The sequence below is a fragment of the Mastigoproctus giganteus genome, chromosome 13 (assembly GCF_048544385.1).
Source record: "Mastigoproctus giganteus isolate SK-2022 chromosome 13, ASM4854438v1, whole genome shotgun sequence".
Lineage (NCBI taxonomy): Eukaryota > Metazoa > Arthropoda > Arachnida > Uropygi > Thelyphonidae > Mastigoproctus > Mastigoproctus giganteus.
Genome location: NC_143587.1, coordinates 76,962,521 through 76,978,835, shown reverse-complemented (window position 1 = coordinate 76,978,835; position 16,315 = coordinate 76,962,521). Strand labels below are relative to the sequence as shown.

Here is a 16,315-nt window from a genome sequence, read left to right as displayed (position 1 = left end):
GGGATGCCGGAAACTTTGCTCTAGAGACTAAACATGGGTTTCACCACTTCAAGCCTCCAATAAGCAAAGTGGTGGTATTTCACCGGTTGATGAAAGTCATCTACCACCTACCAAACATGCAAAGTTCTGAGTGCCCACACATGAAAAATGTACATATATACACACATGCTATGGAAAAAGTCTATGTAAAAAATATTTAGCAAATAAGCAGAAAAAACATACATTATCTCCTGTGGATCTCAGCTTATAGAAAGGCACAATGTAGAACCAAGAACCTTCATTGCCAGCAGAATCTAAGCAAACTCTCATTGCATTTTTTTCTAAGAGAGCTGGAAGTCTTTTATTTACTGTCAAATACTTATTGCTTTTGAGATGAAGCAACTATAAGCATAAAGAATAATTAACACTTATTCAGAAAATACAATTAAGAAGTAAAAAATAAAATCATAGAATTTTTGGAAAATTAAAATAAATACTGAAAAACAAAAGTTATATACTGTAAACATACTCAACATATTTTCAAAGTGAAAAATTCATAACTTTAACTATTCCTTATTACAGGAGATGCATGCATCCTGCAACATAAAATCAACAAAAAAATGTACAATATAAAGTGCAGTTACACATCTGGAAATACAAAGTAAACTGAAATATTACAATTGTCCATGCCCAAAGTTATAATGGGTTTTTATAAGACTCGCTCTAACACTTATTATTCGTACAACCACAGGTTCAACACACGAACCTGTTGTATTTGCTGCTGAATTATTTCTCTTATTTTTTTCTTTTTTTAACTTTAATATTTGCTTAATTGTAACTTATAACTCTAGTTTAAACAAGGACTGATATGACACACATTAAAAAATAGAATATATTTCAGTTTGATTATTTTAAAATACATCAACAGCATTTAGCTAATATCAAAACAGAATTCAATGTCTTTAGCTAGTGATAGTCTTTCTTTACCAAACAGATAAACAGAATTAGTAATTAGTAAGACAAGCCATACTTACTTTTATACCAGATAATCAAAAAAAAAAAAAAAAAAAAAAAAAACACAATATAATAATTCATAATTGTGCATTATTGTGCACAATTATGAATTATTATATTATATTATTATAAAAAATAATACATACAGTGAAACCTCTAAATGGATACCACTGAGTCAGATGGAAATCTCTCTATCCCCACTATATAGAGATGTTCCTTTTGAAGAGGTTACAAATTTACAAATTTTTACCAATTGGCAAATATGTTATCAAATTTGAAAACATGAAATTCACTGGTTGCTTACACAGTTATTTTCAATGATTGTGTTTCATGTGTTTCAATTAGCTTTTAGTAAATAATGCATAATTAACTTTTAGTAAAAGGAATATAAACCGCTTTGTTCAAAGGATTTTATTTTGACAATTTCATTTTCGTTATGAATAATTACATCATTCGCTAGTTTAGTCCAAATTCATCATTTATGCTTACATTTCATTCTTTTAATGTATTTGGTTAAAATATTTGCTATTTTAACAAATGAATGGAATTAGATCTTCTATTAAAGGGGAAAGGATCATCAAAACCCTTCCTTATTAAATATCTGCATATGGACCTGCTGAAAACAGCAAGAAAGTTCCTTTCTGCAAAAATAATTAACACAAAATCAAGGTAGTGCACAGGAAAATTTCAACCAGTATTCTAGGAGGGAAAACTTGCATACATGAACAAACTTACAATAAAGCCTTCATATGCATCTACTTATACAATCACTTTCTTACCGCTCGGTGAAAGCGATACACATCAGTACAGAAATGTGTCATCATCACTCAGTTAAAAAGTTGGATGCCACTGTTGCTAAATAAGCTATGAGAATAATGCCAAGCATCACATAGATTTATTACCAAATTTTATCTGGGTATGTGGAAATTCCTCATGGGCTAGTAGCCAAAATTATCTATGCAGTCTGTTAGTAATGTTAAATTTTTATTACTATTTATATATATATATATACTTTTTTTTGAAAGAAATGTCTTACAGCTGCATTCTCACATACCCTTTTTTTTTTTTAGGTAGGTAACATAAATTTAATTCTGTAATCAGATTTGCTACGGTACTGTAGTAATGCAGTCTTTCAGATGGATAATTTTATTGCCTTTATAAATGATGCACTCTACTGGAACTGCATCGGGCAGTCCAAATAAAGTTTTCAAATATTAGCATTAGCATTAGCAGAGGCATATGATGCAAGAAAGCAAGCTTATTCAGCATCAGCCAAAAAAAAAAAAAAAAACACACCACTCCCATTTCACCCCTCCGTTCGTTCGAAATACCTGTCCAGTTGAGCTTTAAATTTGTTTAGGCTATCAACTTCAACAACAAGTGATGGAAGTCGGTTCCACCAACCAACCACCCGCTGGCCAAAGGCAAATTTCCGCACATCTATCCGACATCCGTCCTTCCTCAATTTGAATTTATGCCCTCTGAGGTGATTATTCTGAGAAAGATGAAGAATCCCATTGGCATTGAGCATGCTCAAACCATTCAAAGCCTTATACACCTCTATCAGATCACCTCGCCGGTGCCTAGTCTCCAGACTCTGTAATTTGCAAAACTTAAGCCTTTCTTCGTAAGAGCAACCCTTTGTTCCATTTACTAATCTTGTTGCCCTTCTCTGTACCCGTTCCAGCAGCTCTACATCCTTCTTGAAATGAGGCCTCCAGACCTGTATACAGTACTCAAGATGTGGCCTTACCATTGCCTTATACAAGGGAATAATCACCTCCTTATCCCTGCTAGAAAAATTCCTGTATATCATTGACAAGACACCATGCGCTACTCTTGCAGCTCGTCTGCACTGCTCAGAGAACTTCATATCTGCCTGCACAATTACCCCCAGGTCCTTTTCATTCTCCACCACTGTCAGTGTAGTACCGCAGAGTTGATACGTTGCTCTGGGGTTACTGTTTCCCATATGCAGCACTTTACATTTGTCGATGTTAAACCTCATTTGCCACCTCTCAGCCCATCTGTTCAACCTTTCCAGATCCTGTTGCAGCAGCATAGCGTCAGTATTGTCCTTAACGACCCTGCCAACCTTTGTATCATCTGCAAACTTGGACATTAAACTTGATATCCCATCATCAATATCATTCATAAACACCGAAAACAACAACGGACCCAACACTGAACCTTGAGGAACTCCACTAATAACATTAGTCCACGTTGAGCAGTGTCCATTGATTACCACTCTCTGTCTTCTGCCACTCAACCATCCCCTTATCCATAGCAGCAATTTGCCTCCAATGCCACACTGCTCCAATTTGTGCAGCAGTCTTCCATGTGCAACAGTATCAAAAGCCTTTCTAAGATCCAAATATATAATATCAAAGTTATTCCCTGCATCCAGTTCTTTTGTGACTACATCATAGTATCCAATCAAATTGGTCAGGCAAGACCTGCCCTTAACAAAACCATGCTGCGTCTGAGCTATAACTGAATTCTTGTCTAGATGATCCTGCAGTGCTTCTTTAACCAGTGCCTCCATTAATTTACCTGGAACAGAAGTTAAACTAACAGGTCTATAATTACTTGTGTCAGCCTTTGATCCTCCTTTGTGAATTGGGGTTACATTTGCACATCTCCAGTCTATGGGCACCTCCCCTGAGTCCAAAGAAGCTCTCATAATTATGGCTAGGGGTTTGCATACTTCCTTTGCTGCCTCCTTTAATATAACTGGATAGATCCCATCCACCCCAGGTGCCTTTTTTATGTTTATCCTCAACAATCTCTCCTCCACTTTCCTCTCAGTTATTACAAAATCATCCAGCTCACTGCCAATGTTTACTTTACCTACATCATTCTCCTTCCTGAATAACTCCTCATGCGTGAATGTAGATGCAAAATACTCGTTTAGATTGTTAGCCACCTGAGCAGGATCCTCAACTGTTGAACCATCAATATCCAGTGGACCAATCTGATTCATCCCTTTCCTTTTCGAGTTCAAGTATGTAAAAAACTCTTTTCTGTTTTTCTTTGCATCCTTTGCCAAGGATTTTTCATAGTCTGCCTTTGCCTGCCTAATCTCCTTTGTGACTTGGTTACAGACCAACTTATATCTATCATAGGCTTCCATGTCACCCATTAATTTGTATGTATCCCATGCATTTTTCTTCTCTGCCACATGTCTCATTAGTTCATCTGACAACCATTTAGGCCTAAACCTTGAACAATATTTCTTAGTTGGTATGTAAAGCCTGGTAGCCTCCAAGATTAGTTCCTTGAATGCTTCCCATTTTGAGTTTGCTGTTGGTAACATCATCAGTTGGTCCCACTGTATAGAATTTAAATACTGTCTCAGACCATCATAGTCGCCTTTACGAAAACAAAAACCCTTCCCTTTACCTCTGATGGTAGTTACCTCCTTGAGTAAATCCCACTTCAACACACTGTGATCACTGCCACCTAGTGGTTCATTTATCTGCAGGTTCTTAATGCATGAAGAATCACTACTGATAATCAGATCAAGAGTATTGCTCCCTCTTGTTGCCTCACGAACATGCTGATGTAGAAAACAATCATCCAATAAATCCACAAAAGCCTTGCTAGTGTGCGAGTGACCAACCCACAAATTCCAGTCAATATCTGGGAAATTAAAGTCCCCCATTATAAGACTCTCAGATTTACTGGCCCACTCTATTTCCCTGTACAATATCTTATTATACTCATCAGAGTCATTAGGCCTATAGCACACTCCTACTCTCAATTTTGATTTCCCTATGCTTATGTCGCACCAAACTGACTCGACACTGCCCTGTCCATCGATGTCGACTGGCTTCACTTCCTTGGACTTTATGTGTTTCTTAATTAATAGCATAACCCCTCCTCCCCTCCTGTCCTGTCTATCCTTTCTATACACATTGTATTCCCCAAATTCCAGTTCCGCATTACTTATATCTGTGTGACACCACGTCTCTGATATCCCAACAATATCTGCCTTTGATGTTTTGAGCAATACCTCAAATTCATCAAATTTATTTACCAAACTCCTAGCATTGGTGTACACGCAGGTATACATGCACCTGTTTCTATTCTTAGCTACCCTAACACAACCCATGTGTTTACTTGTACCGCAATGACTACCAGCAGTCTCTGAAATATCCTGCATCTTGTTTTTCAGACTTCTGCTCATTTCAATAGAAGCAGTGCAAGAATCACTTCCACCTCTGCCAGTGGCTACTGTTAATCTATTAGTCCTTGTATCCCCCCCAACTAGCAGTTTTCCGACCCACCTAACACTGCCTCGACAGCATCAGCAAAAATTCTTGCACCCTTTCTATTTAAGTGTATCCCATCCCTGTAGAAGCAATCTCTCCTGTTAACAAGTACAGTCCAGGCTGAAAAAAATTCTACCCCTTGAGCCTTGCACAATCCCTCCAGGGCCGAATTGATCGACAAGGCTCTCATCATATACTCCCTCCTATCGTGTCTGAGCAGAATTGCAGACACTTTCAAGTTCAACCCTAATTCAGGGCTTTTTTTCAACAGTGACCTGTACTTGCTAAGTAATTCCGCCGGTCTCCTACTCTTAATATCATTAGTGCCAACGTGTACAACTATATCACCTTTTGTGCCCTTAAAAGATGATATCCGCTCTACAACGTCATCAACCTTTGCCCCTGGCAGACATACCCTGGTCCTATTCCACCTATCCTTTTTACAAAGTATGTTATATTCTGTACTAGCAGTTGTCGGTATAGCTGTTTATAGGCTATTTGTTTGTTTGTTGTTTGTTATTTGGTTTTTAGGAGCATTAGCAACTAAGGCCATATTGCTCCGGGGATATGCGGTGGTCATTCTCTGACCTTTCCGCATCCTCCGTATTTGGTGGTGACGGGCTCAAACCCCGGTCTAATCAAGACGCGTGTGCTATGCTACGCACTGCTGCTCCTTCTCACCTGGCTACGGAGGCGCCTAATATTTATAGGCACAGGGATTACTAAGTCCATTACATGTCTATTCACATACTGCCTGTAAGACAAGCCAGTTCATGTAGCAAGCTATATTATCTGGCTAAAGGCAAACTTCCGCACATCTATCCTACAACTGTCTTTCCTCAATTTGAATTTATGCCCTCTCAGGTGATTATTCTGAGCAGGAGGAAGAACCCAGTCAGCAATGGAGCATGTTCAAACCATTCAAGGCTTTATACACCTCAATCAGATCGCTTTGCAGGTGTCTAGTCTCCAGACACTATAATTTGACAAAACCTAAGCCTTTCTTCATAACAGCAACCCTTCATTTTCATTCACTAATCTTGTTGCCCTTCTCTGTACTTGTTCCAACAGCTCTACATCCTTCTTAAAAGAGGCCTCCAGACCTGTAAATAGTACTCAAGGTGTGGCCTGATCATTGCCTTATACAAGGGAATAATCACCTCCTTATCGCTGCTAGAAAAATTCCAATATATCATTGACAATACACCAAGAGCTACTCTTGCAGGCCATCTGCACTACTCAGAAAACTTCATATCTGCCTGCACAATTACCTGCAGGTCCTTTTCATTTTATACAACTGTCAATGTAGTACCACAGAGTTGATACGTTACTCTGCGGTTACTGCTTCCCATATGTAGTACTTTACATTTGTCAATGTTAAACTTCATTTGCCACCTCTCAGCCCATCTGCTCAACTTTTCTAGATCCTGTTGCAGGAGCGTACTGTCATTAGTGTCATTAACAACCCTGCCAACACTTCGAATCGTCTGCAAACTTGGACATTAAGCCTGATATACCATCATCAATATCATTAATAAATAAGGAACACAACAATGGACCCAACACTGAACCCTGAGGGACTCTACTAATAACATTAGTCAACGAAGAGCAGTGTTCACTGATTAACACTCTGTCTTCTCCCACTCAATCATTCCTTTATCCATAGCAGCAATTTGCCTCCAATGCCACTCTGCTTCAATTTGTGCAGCAGACTTCCGTGTGCAACAGTATCAAAAGCCTTTATAAGATCCAAAAATATGATATCAAATTTATTCCCGGCATCCAGTTCCTTTGTGACCACATCATAGTATCCAATCAAATTGGTCAGACATGATTTCCCCTTAACAAAACCATGCTGTGTCCGAGCTATAACTGAAGTCTTGTCTAGATGATCCTGCAGTGCTTCTTTAACCAGTGCCTCCATTAATTTTCCTGGAACATAAGGTAAACTAACAGGTCTATAATTACATGTGTCGGCCTTTGATCCTCCTTTGTGAATTACTGTCACATTTTCACATCTCCAGTCCATGGACACTTCCCAATTGAATTTGTTTATCAAACTCCTAGCATTGGTGTACATGCAAGTATACATGCACTTGTTCCTATTCTTAGCTACCCTAACACAACCCATGCGTTTACTTGTACCACAATGACTCCCAGCAGTCTCTTAAATCCCCCGCATCTTGTTTTCCAGGCTGCTGCTCATTCCAATGGAAGCAGTGCAAGAATCACTTTCACCTCTGCCAGTGGCTACTGTTAATCTTTTAGTTCTTGTATCCCCCCAAGCTAGCAGTTTTCCAACCCACCTAACACTGCCTCAATAGCTTGGGCAAATATTCTCGCACCCTTTCTATTTAAGTGAATCCCATCCCTGTAAAAGCAGTCTCTCCTGTTAACAAATACAGACCAGGATGAAAAAAATTCTACCCATTGAGCCTTGCACAATCTTTCCAGGGCCGAATTGATCGACAAGGCTCTCGTCATATACTCCCTCCTATCATGTCTGGGCAGAATTGCAGACACTTTCAAATTCAATCGTAATTCACGACTTTTTTTCAACAATGACCTGTACTTGTTAAATTAGTGCGAACTTGTACAACAATATCACCTTTTGTGCTCTTAAAAGATGATATCAGCTCTAAAACATCATCTACCTTTGCCCCTGGCAGACATACACTGGTCCTGTTCCACCTATCCTTTTTACACATACCATGTTCCCCATTTCCCTGACAACAGAGTCACCAACAACGACTAGTTCCTGTGGGACCAGTGCATTCTGCCTTGGGGGTTGCATGTATTGGTGATGATCAAGTGCAAGCTCTGGCATTGATGTGGGCAGCTGAGAGCTTGATGGGCCCCTCAATTTAGATCCTTCGAGGGTATCCACCCTGTCCTTCAAGCTCTCATACAGGCCCATAACAACGCTGAGTTGTCGCCTGATTTCCTCACACTCCTTACATTGCGCACGCGCGCGCACATACACACAAAGGAATTCACTCAAGCAAGGAGTGCATTTTAAAAGGCTGTGATTCAGAAAGCAACCCCCCCCCTCAGTTCTCCCGAGCCACAGTACTTCCATTAGCTTGAGCCTTTTGCTTTGCTGCTCTGGTCTGAGTCATGATTTCGATTAAATTTTAATTTCAGTACAAAATTATAACCCTAAACTTGTATCCAACGCAGTTATAACATTATAAATCTATATATATTTTTTCAGTATTGAGTATTATCTTCGATTTTCATTATATAACTTCTGTATTAAGTTATGTATTAATTAATAACGTTACATTTGTAAAATCTAAGTCGTTATATGTATTTAGTTAAAAAGTACAATTTAACTGACAATGAAGTTTAACAAGATTAATAAATTTTACTGATTAATTGTTAATATTATATACTAATCCAAAGAAGAAAAAATCAATCAAGAGACACTTGTCATGTTATCGGTCTGGAGCAAAGTCGAGAATGATATATTGATTGAAAGGTAGGCAAGGCAAACGACGTGCTGATTGGTGCGCAAACACAACACACACGATAACATCGGTTTAGTATCACTTTAGCAGCACTAATGGTAACTTGTTCTAATCACAAATGCCCTAACCTTTTTTCACCATTATAAGTATTTCGTAATGGTGAAAAAAGGTCAGGTTACCTCGACTTGAATCCCATGGGAGCTTGAACCCCTCCCGAAATGGAGGGGGTAACCTAACCGTTTTTCTTTAGAATCATGGGTGGACTAACACAAATTGTTTATTAACAAAATATTAATTTTTTATTACTCCGTAGCCAGGTGGGCAGGAGCAGTAGTGCATAGCACACGCTTCTTGATTAGACCGGGGTTCGAGCCCGTACCCACCAAATACGGAGGATGCGGCAGGTCAGAGAATGACCACCACATATTCCCAGCCCAGATAAAGGGTGAGGGTTGGCGTCAGGAAGGGCAGTAAAAATTGAATGCCGAAACAATAAAAATGCTGACCCCATATAATAATGGGAAAAAGGCGAGGACAAAAAAGAAAAAAAAAAAAAAATTTAATTTTTTATTGCTGTACTTTTATTTTTAAAGACACTGTTGTGGATACATATGAATCATAATGTCAATCAGCACCTTAACAGCTATTCAATATATATATGTATATATAAAGACTCTTTCTTTCTTCTTCTATTATTTCCCAACCTAACGTTTAAGCTTAGGTCGCAAAATACAAGGAAACTTTTTCTTTTATTTCCTACCATTTAAACTCAGGTTATGAAATACAACGAAAAACAAAGAAACCTTTCCTTTTTTTCGTAACCAAACCTAAATCAATAATACAGTAAAAACACTCATCAACTCCAAAAATCTGCTTTTAATAATAAGAAGAAAAAACACAATGAACATAAAAACGAACAGAATGAAACTTTCTCAGAAAAAAAATTCATGAGTACAAATCATACAGTTGGACTTGAATAGCTATTCGCAATTTGAGTAACAATATTGTGAAAAATATCTTCATGATTTTTCCCATAAATTTGAAGCCACATATATTCATTGATGTGACCCATCAACATACATGTTTACAGCTGCCATTTACTCTTTTAGTTACACTTTTTAGTTTCTTCCACTGGGCTTCGATATTATTCGTATGTGCTCCTGTATGTGGATCTACAAAATGTTTCTTGTGTTTCACCATTAAATGTTTGTAATTCTTTTTTTCTAAGGCCGTAATACGGCTATATGCACACCATTCATTTGTTATGATGGCAGTATTTTTCTTCATTACTTTTCCAATAATGCACAAAAAAGTTTTTCCTTTCTGATTTTTTATCAATTTTATGAAGATGAATTTAGATTCACTTTCGAGCACACCAAACACCCATTTCTGCTTAGCAGTTAAATTTCGTCCTCTGTGATGTTTTGGTTTTACCAATACAGTTTCGTCTGCTTCTTTTTTTTTTTTTTTTTTTTGATTTGGTAGTTCTTGGCGCATCGGCTTCTGTGGCCATATTGCACCTCCCAAGGTTTTTGCAGTACTTTGATCCAAGCCCGAGGCGGGAATCGAACCCGCGACCTTTGGGTTGCCGGGCAGGTACTTTACCCACTCGGCTAGCCCGGTCGGCCGTCTGCTTCTACAATTTTCCCCGATCCACTCAACTTAATGGATTTTTTTAATCAACTGCAATTCACAAATATCTTTTAGTTTCTTATAAAACTTAATTGCTGTCACTTTTGAAATCTCCAGATGGAATGCTGTCGTAGTTACTGGTGTGCATGTTGACCAAAAGTATATAATATACATTATCTTTTTCAATGAAAGTTTTGTATTTTCGATAAAACTATGTTTCAATAAAGACTCTCGCGAAGAACATTTTTACAACATCACAACTTTCCACGTGACTCTGTTCATTATTCAATTAGTTGAAAATAATGATTGCACTTAAAACAGTATAATTTCGGTCTTTTATCAATTTAGTTTTCAAAAAATCAAGCAATGTTTTATTTTCCTTACAAATTTCTTCCATCTTTAAAAGATTCATTGCTACTTTTACCTGTTCACCGTTCATTACAAAACTATTATGCACCGTCCTTTACTGGTAAATACACATCATAATGCCAATCAATGACTACACAGTAGCTGGTCATCTGTCGTGCCCACCACCAATCATTTCATCATTTGCCACACTGACCTGTCAATCAATATATCCTTCTTGATTTCTGCTCCAGACTGATAACACCTACCATCTGTTTACCAAGTGAGCAGCACTAGAGTCCGGCGTCAGGAAACTAATTTTCCGCATAGGTTAACTGATGTTTCTCATGCAGGCTTTCTTTACCTTAGCCGTTAAAATTTAAACTAAGTATTGTAACTAGGAATATAAAGCTACTCTAGAAAATAAGTTATTATGCCAATTTAAGTTAATAAAACAGAAAAAACTTCTCTATTTTCCGGAGCTGCAAAAACTTCGCCTGCACAAGGCTATTTTCGTTGATAGGATCCTCTTACCAAGAGAGGCTTAAGTTCTGCAAATTGCAGCAGCTGGAGACTAAGCACCTGTGAGATCATCTGATTGAGGTGTATAAGGCCTTGAATGGGTTGAGCAAGCTGAATTCTGATGGATTTCTTCCACTTGATCAGATTACGAATCTAAGAGGGCATAAATTCATATTGAGGAAAGACAGTTGTAGAATAGATGTGCGGAAATTTGCCTTTAGCCAGTGGGTGGTTAAAATGCTGGAACAAACCTCCATCTGTCATTGTGGAAGTTGATAGCTTAAATAAATTCAAGGAGGAACTGGACACATATTTGGAGGGAATGGTTGTGTGAATCTTTTTTTTTTTTTTTTTTTGGATGATGATATATAAGCTCATATGCTTGTTTGCTTGCATCACATGCCTCTATTACTATTACTAGAACAAGTTGCTTTCATAGGAGGTTGAGGCTGGCAGTTTGAATAAATTCAAAGATCGACTGGATAGTTACTCATGTGAGGATGGAAGCAAATAATCTATATTTTCTTAATTACTTTTTTTCAGCCAGTGCAGCAAAATACTGTGGCTTCCTTGCACTGTATGGCTATTACCATTAACCACAATGACCTTGACCTTCACTTGCCTTTAGAGAAAGGTCCCATTAACCTAAGAAAATATATGTGTGTGTTTGTGTGCAAGTGCACACCACTAGCAGTGAACATGTTAATTCCATATATCAACCCGTGAAAAAAATTAAGTGTCCAGTACTGGGAGGTTGAAAATACAAACGGAGCATCTATTAAAGTGTCCATGCTCAACAGTGTCTATTTTGGAAAACTTGTTTAACATGAAGTTTCTAATATTTCAGGCACAAGCCCAAATGTCCCTTTAAACTATTATCAGTTAGGGAAGCTTTCACTGTATATACAAGTAATTAATAGCAACCAGACCAATCAATAGCAACTTTTCCTTTCCAATTTTTTTGCATTTTTAGCTCAAAAATGCATGTTTAACTTTTAGTTGTTTATTATTATTATTTTTTTTATAAAAAATACTTACTGGCAGCACAACAAGATTCATATTCTTAGGATTGCTATTGACTGAAAAAAATACTGATTTTGGCAAAAAAACTATGTTATTTATGGACAAAATAAGAGAAATCATTCCTTAACTGCTGGAATTTGTTTTACCCTAATTTTGAATACTTAATTGTGAATCAATTAACAGGCATTAGTAGTATTCCACAGCTTAATCCCACACACACACGTGGCAGCCCAAAGTGAGCTGTATGCAAAGGCTTTGAGTCATCACAAAATTTGCTGAAGTTACAATTAACTTAAATAGAATGGGAGAAGCATCATATCATATCAAGACAGATTTCTCTGTTCTGAATGTCTTGTCAACTTATAACTATAGAGAAAAAGTTGAAGAATTCATCCAATTAAGAAGTCATTGTTTACAGCAAGCATACATTACACAGACTAAACAGAACTAGCACTACATCTGAATAAAAGTGATAGAAAGATTTAATTTGAGACGAAACAAAAATTAATTTTGGTTGCATAAAGATTGCATAAAGACAATATTTGATGTCATGAGAAAAGTTCACACTGCAATATGATTACATATATATGATTATTACTACCACAATAAAAGGAAAAAAAGAACTCACCTGCATAACACCTCCATACTGAATTATAGTTCCTACTAACTTTTTATTTTCAGTATCATTCTGCTTCTTTTCTAGCTCCGCAGCATGCTGAAATATTAGGATAGTTCTTTCAAAGAAGATGTCCTATTTTATCTGTTTATTATTATTGATATACAGGGGAATACAATAACAATTTTAAAATATTTTGAAGTTTTTGTTGTATACATATTTAATCATATTCTACAAAATACTGGGTGTTAACTCTCATAACATGCTGTATTTTGTAGAATATACATGTCCACAACTAACTCCACAAAACTCCTTTACAAAAATAAAACGTGTGAATAGGGTACATGATAGGAAGCTGAAACTCTGAAACCACTTCCAGGTGATATAGAATATCTTCAAGTTTTTATTCACTGGGCAGAAAATGTGCATACTGCAGCAGGTGACAGCATAATTACAAAACTAACCATCACAATGTTTACAACTGCCTGATCAGTTGACACAAAGCATATGAATATTTTTCCTTTGAAGGATCTACTGTCACAAGCATCATATATCTGGACATGCTACAGAATATCCATATGCTTCAACTGCAGGATGAGCAATGACAGAACTTGATTTTCAAAAAAGATGGAGCTCTGCCATATTACTACAAAGAAGTTCATATATACATAACTGAAAACACTGTTTCCTGGGTAGTGGATTAAAAGAGTAGGAGCAATTTTGTTTCCTCCACCCCATGATGTCCTGATTTGACTCTTTAGATTTTACTCTAGGAATTCATGAAAGACGGAGTATGTTCCACCTATGCCAGGAACCATTATGGAACTTAAACAACACATTTTTGAAACAGGCTGAACCGATGTGTTATGCTAAATATGATAGGAATTTGATTATAGGCAGGTCATCTGTAGAGTACCTAAAGGTGCCCACATCAGATAGCTCTAATTAAAACTTGAAGACATTCTCCATCATCTTAATGTGGTTTCAGGTTTTTATCATGTACCCTATTTACACAAACTGCCTTTACAAAACAAAAATGTTATTCAATATTTAAAATTCTTAATATTGAAAGCCTTATACATTAACTCAAAGGTTAAGTGACTCTGCAAGACTTTTGGGAGGGAAATTTTATCAGCATGGCCTGGCATAAGGTAGAAGGATAACACATATAAGCGACGATATGAGTTACATTTTGCCCCACATTATTTAATGCTTGGATACACCTCAAGGATTCTTCAATGAAGCTTAAGAAGAGAAGGGGGCCCCTTCTGAAACTGGAAAGAAGTACCAATGCTAGTGATATTATAAATGAATAGGAAGCTAAAATAGAAAAGGAAAATTCCTAAAGAAAGTAATGCTTAATGCCTAAATATGTGTTATAGTCATAACGAGCATAAAAAAAAAGATAGACTTTCACAAGCACACTAATGCTAAAAGTTTACTTAATAAATGTAATGAATTTCAGGTTCTGGTTAAGTCAATAAATGTGCACATCATAGGAATATCAAAAAGATGGTACCATTCTAGTATAATGGATTCAGAATTTTAGGGGGCTAAAGATGACACAGCAGTTACATTCCTTTAAGGGCACAAAAGTTTATAATGGTGCATGCGCTGGTTGTGATGCTGATTGGGGCATTCAAAGCATTAGTGCTTGTGCAGCACTAATGGCTTTGAATGGATTGAGTACGCTAAATGTTCATGGCACCTGGCTCAAATAAGCCACATAAGGGGACATGAAATTAAATTGAAGAACAATGGTTGCAGGATACATGTGTGGAAATTTGCTTCTATGAGACAAGTTGGTACAGCAACTCCCCGACTTACGTAAGGGTTGCATCCCACAGAACGCTACATAAGTTGGAATTTCCCCCATGCTTGTGCAGCACTCAACAACTGTGCTTGCTGAATTGATTGAATCAAAAAAGAAATGTTCAACAAACATGTAGATAGAACTATTTATTGTATTCATTAAATTTTTTTATCTCATGCACAGGAAAAATTACAAAAGCATGCAATTTAAAAAAATTTCAAAATTATAAAATTACAAAAAAGAGAGGAGACAGGCATAATGTCAGTAAGTTTTACCTCTCAAGCATCATTGCCAGAATCGACGTCTTCAGCTGATAAGTACACCGCTGCTGAGGTTGAGGGCTGTGGAGATTTAGAAGGGGGTCTGCCGCTCAACCTTACAAAAGAACATATTAAGGGATGACTGGACAGTGGCTTTTTTCTTTTCGTCGTAGATTTCTTTGTAGCAAGCAAGCATATCATTCACCCCTCTGTTAACTTTTAAGAATCGTTCGCTGTCAGGATCCATCTTCTCAAACCTCGCCATTTCCGATGCAATTTCACGAAATGCCATTGCCATCTCTCTAGTGATGAAGCATCTCGGCTCCTCATTTGGTTCATCTTGAGCTTCGTCAGCATTTTCTTCTTTCACTATTGCTGCCTGCAAGTCAATAAGTTCTTCGTTAGATAATTCCTTCTCTTCTTCCTCTATTACCCTCCACAGAATTGGCACTGGAGACTTCACCACATACTTTAACGTTGTGGAAGCCAGCACGATGCTTGAACCTATTAAACCACCCATTTCTTGCCATGAACTTGGCTTTGGGTTCACCATACTTATCCTTAATATCTTCATAAATACTTCTTGCTTTTGCTTGAATGGTCATTAGACACAGGGGCACTCACTTCTGAATCTGGTTTTCCATCCATATTATTAACAGCTGTTCCATCTTCGATATAGCACCTGAATGCTGTTTTGTGATCATTGTTTAGTTTTTTTTTTTTTTTTTTGTTAGTTGTTGGCGCATCAGCTTCTATGGCCATAATGCGCCTCCCAAAGCTTTTGCACTACTCTGATCCAAGCCAGAGGCGGGATTTGATATTTGCCTGGCAACCCAAAGGTCGCGGGATTCCACGACCTTTGGGTTGCCAGGCAGATACTTTACCCACCCAGCTAGCCTGGTCCGCCTGTTGATCTTAAGTACATTGATCCTTTAACATGTTCTTTTATACGCCCACTGTCCTTTAAAATAATATTCACTGTTGAAGCAGCGAGACTTAATTTCCTTGCAATAGGTGACAAACTTTGTTCTGCTTCGTACTTAATCATTTTCATCTCCATTTCTAAATCAATTTTGTTTCATTTCCTGGCACTACCACCACTTGCACTTTCCATTGGTCGCTTTCACTTCACCATTGTAATACGTAAATAGGAATGAAGAGAAATTTCTGAAAATTTGTTTTTTATATGATTGAAGATTTCAGTGAATGGGAACACATTTCACCATAATAACACAAAAACCCACACAACTGCAGTTATCAGTATTATCGCAAATGCAGTAAGATCGAATTTACTACCCGTTTATAATTAGATGCACTAAGTGAAAAGCCCAATAAAACAGAAAGTGCAAATTGTTTTTATTGTTATA

The 16,315-nt window shown here is 37.3% G+C and overlaps 1 protein-coding gene across 1 annotated transcript in view; it reads right to left on the bottom strand.

The window, feature by feature from the left end:
• The window catches only part of Itpr (Inositol 1,4,5,-trisphosphate receptor), a 1,293,714-nt gene that overhangs the window by 1,198,279 nt on the left and 79,120 nt on the right, over positions 1–16,315 (bottom strand). Inside the window, exons 4-5 of the mRNA XM_090387283.1 lie at positions 12,888–12,974; positions 223–381 (exon numbers count right to left, since the gene is read on the bottom strand). Coding sequence (XP_090243409.1) covers positions 223–381; positions 12,888–12,974 — 246 coding nt within the window. The remainder of the gene's footprint in view (positions 1–222; positions 382–12,887; positions 12,975–16,315) is intronic.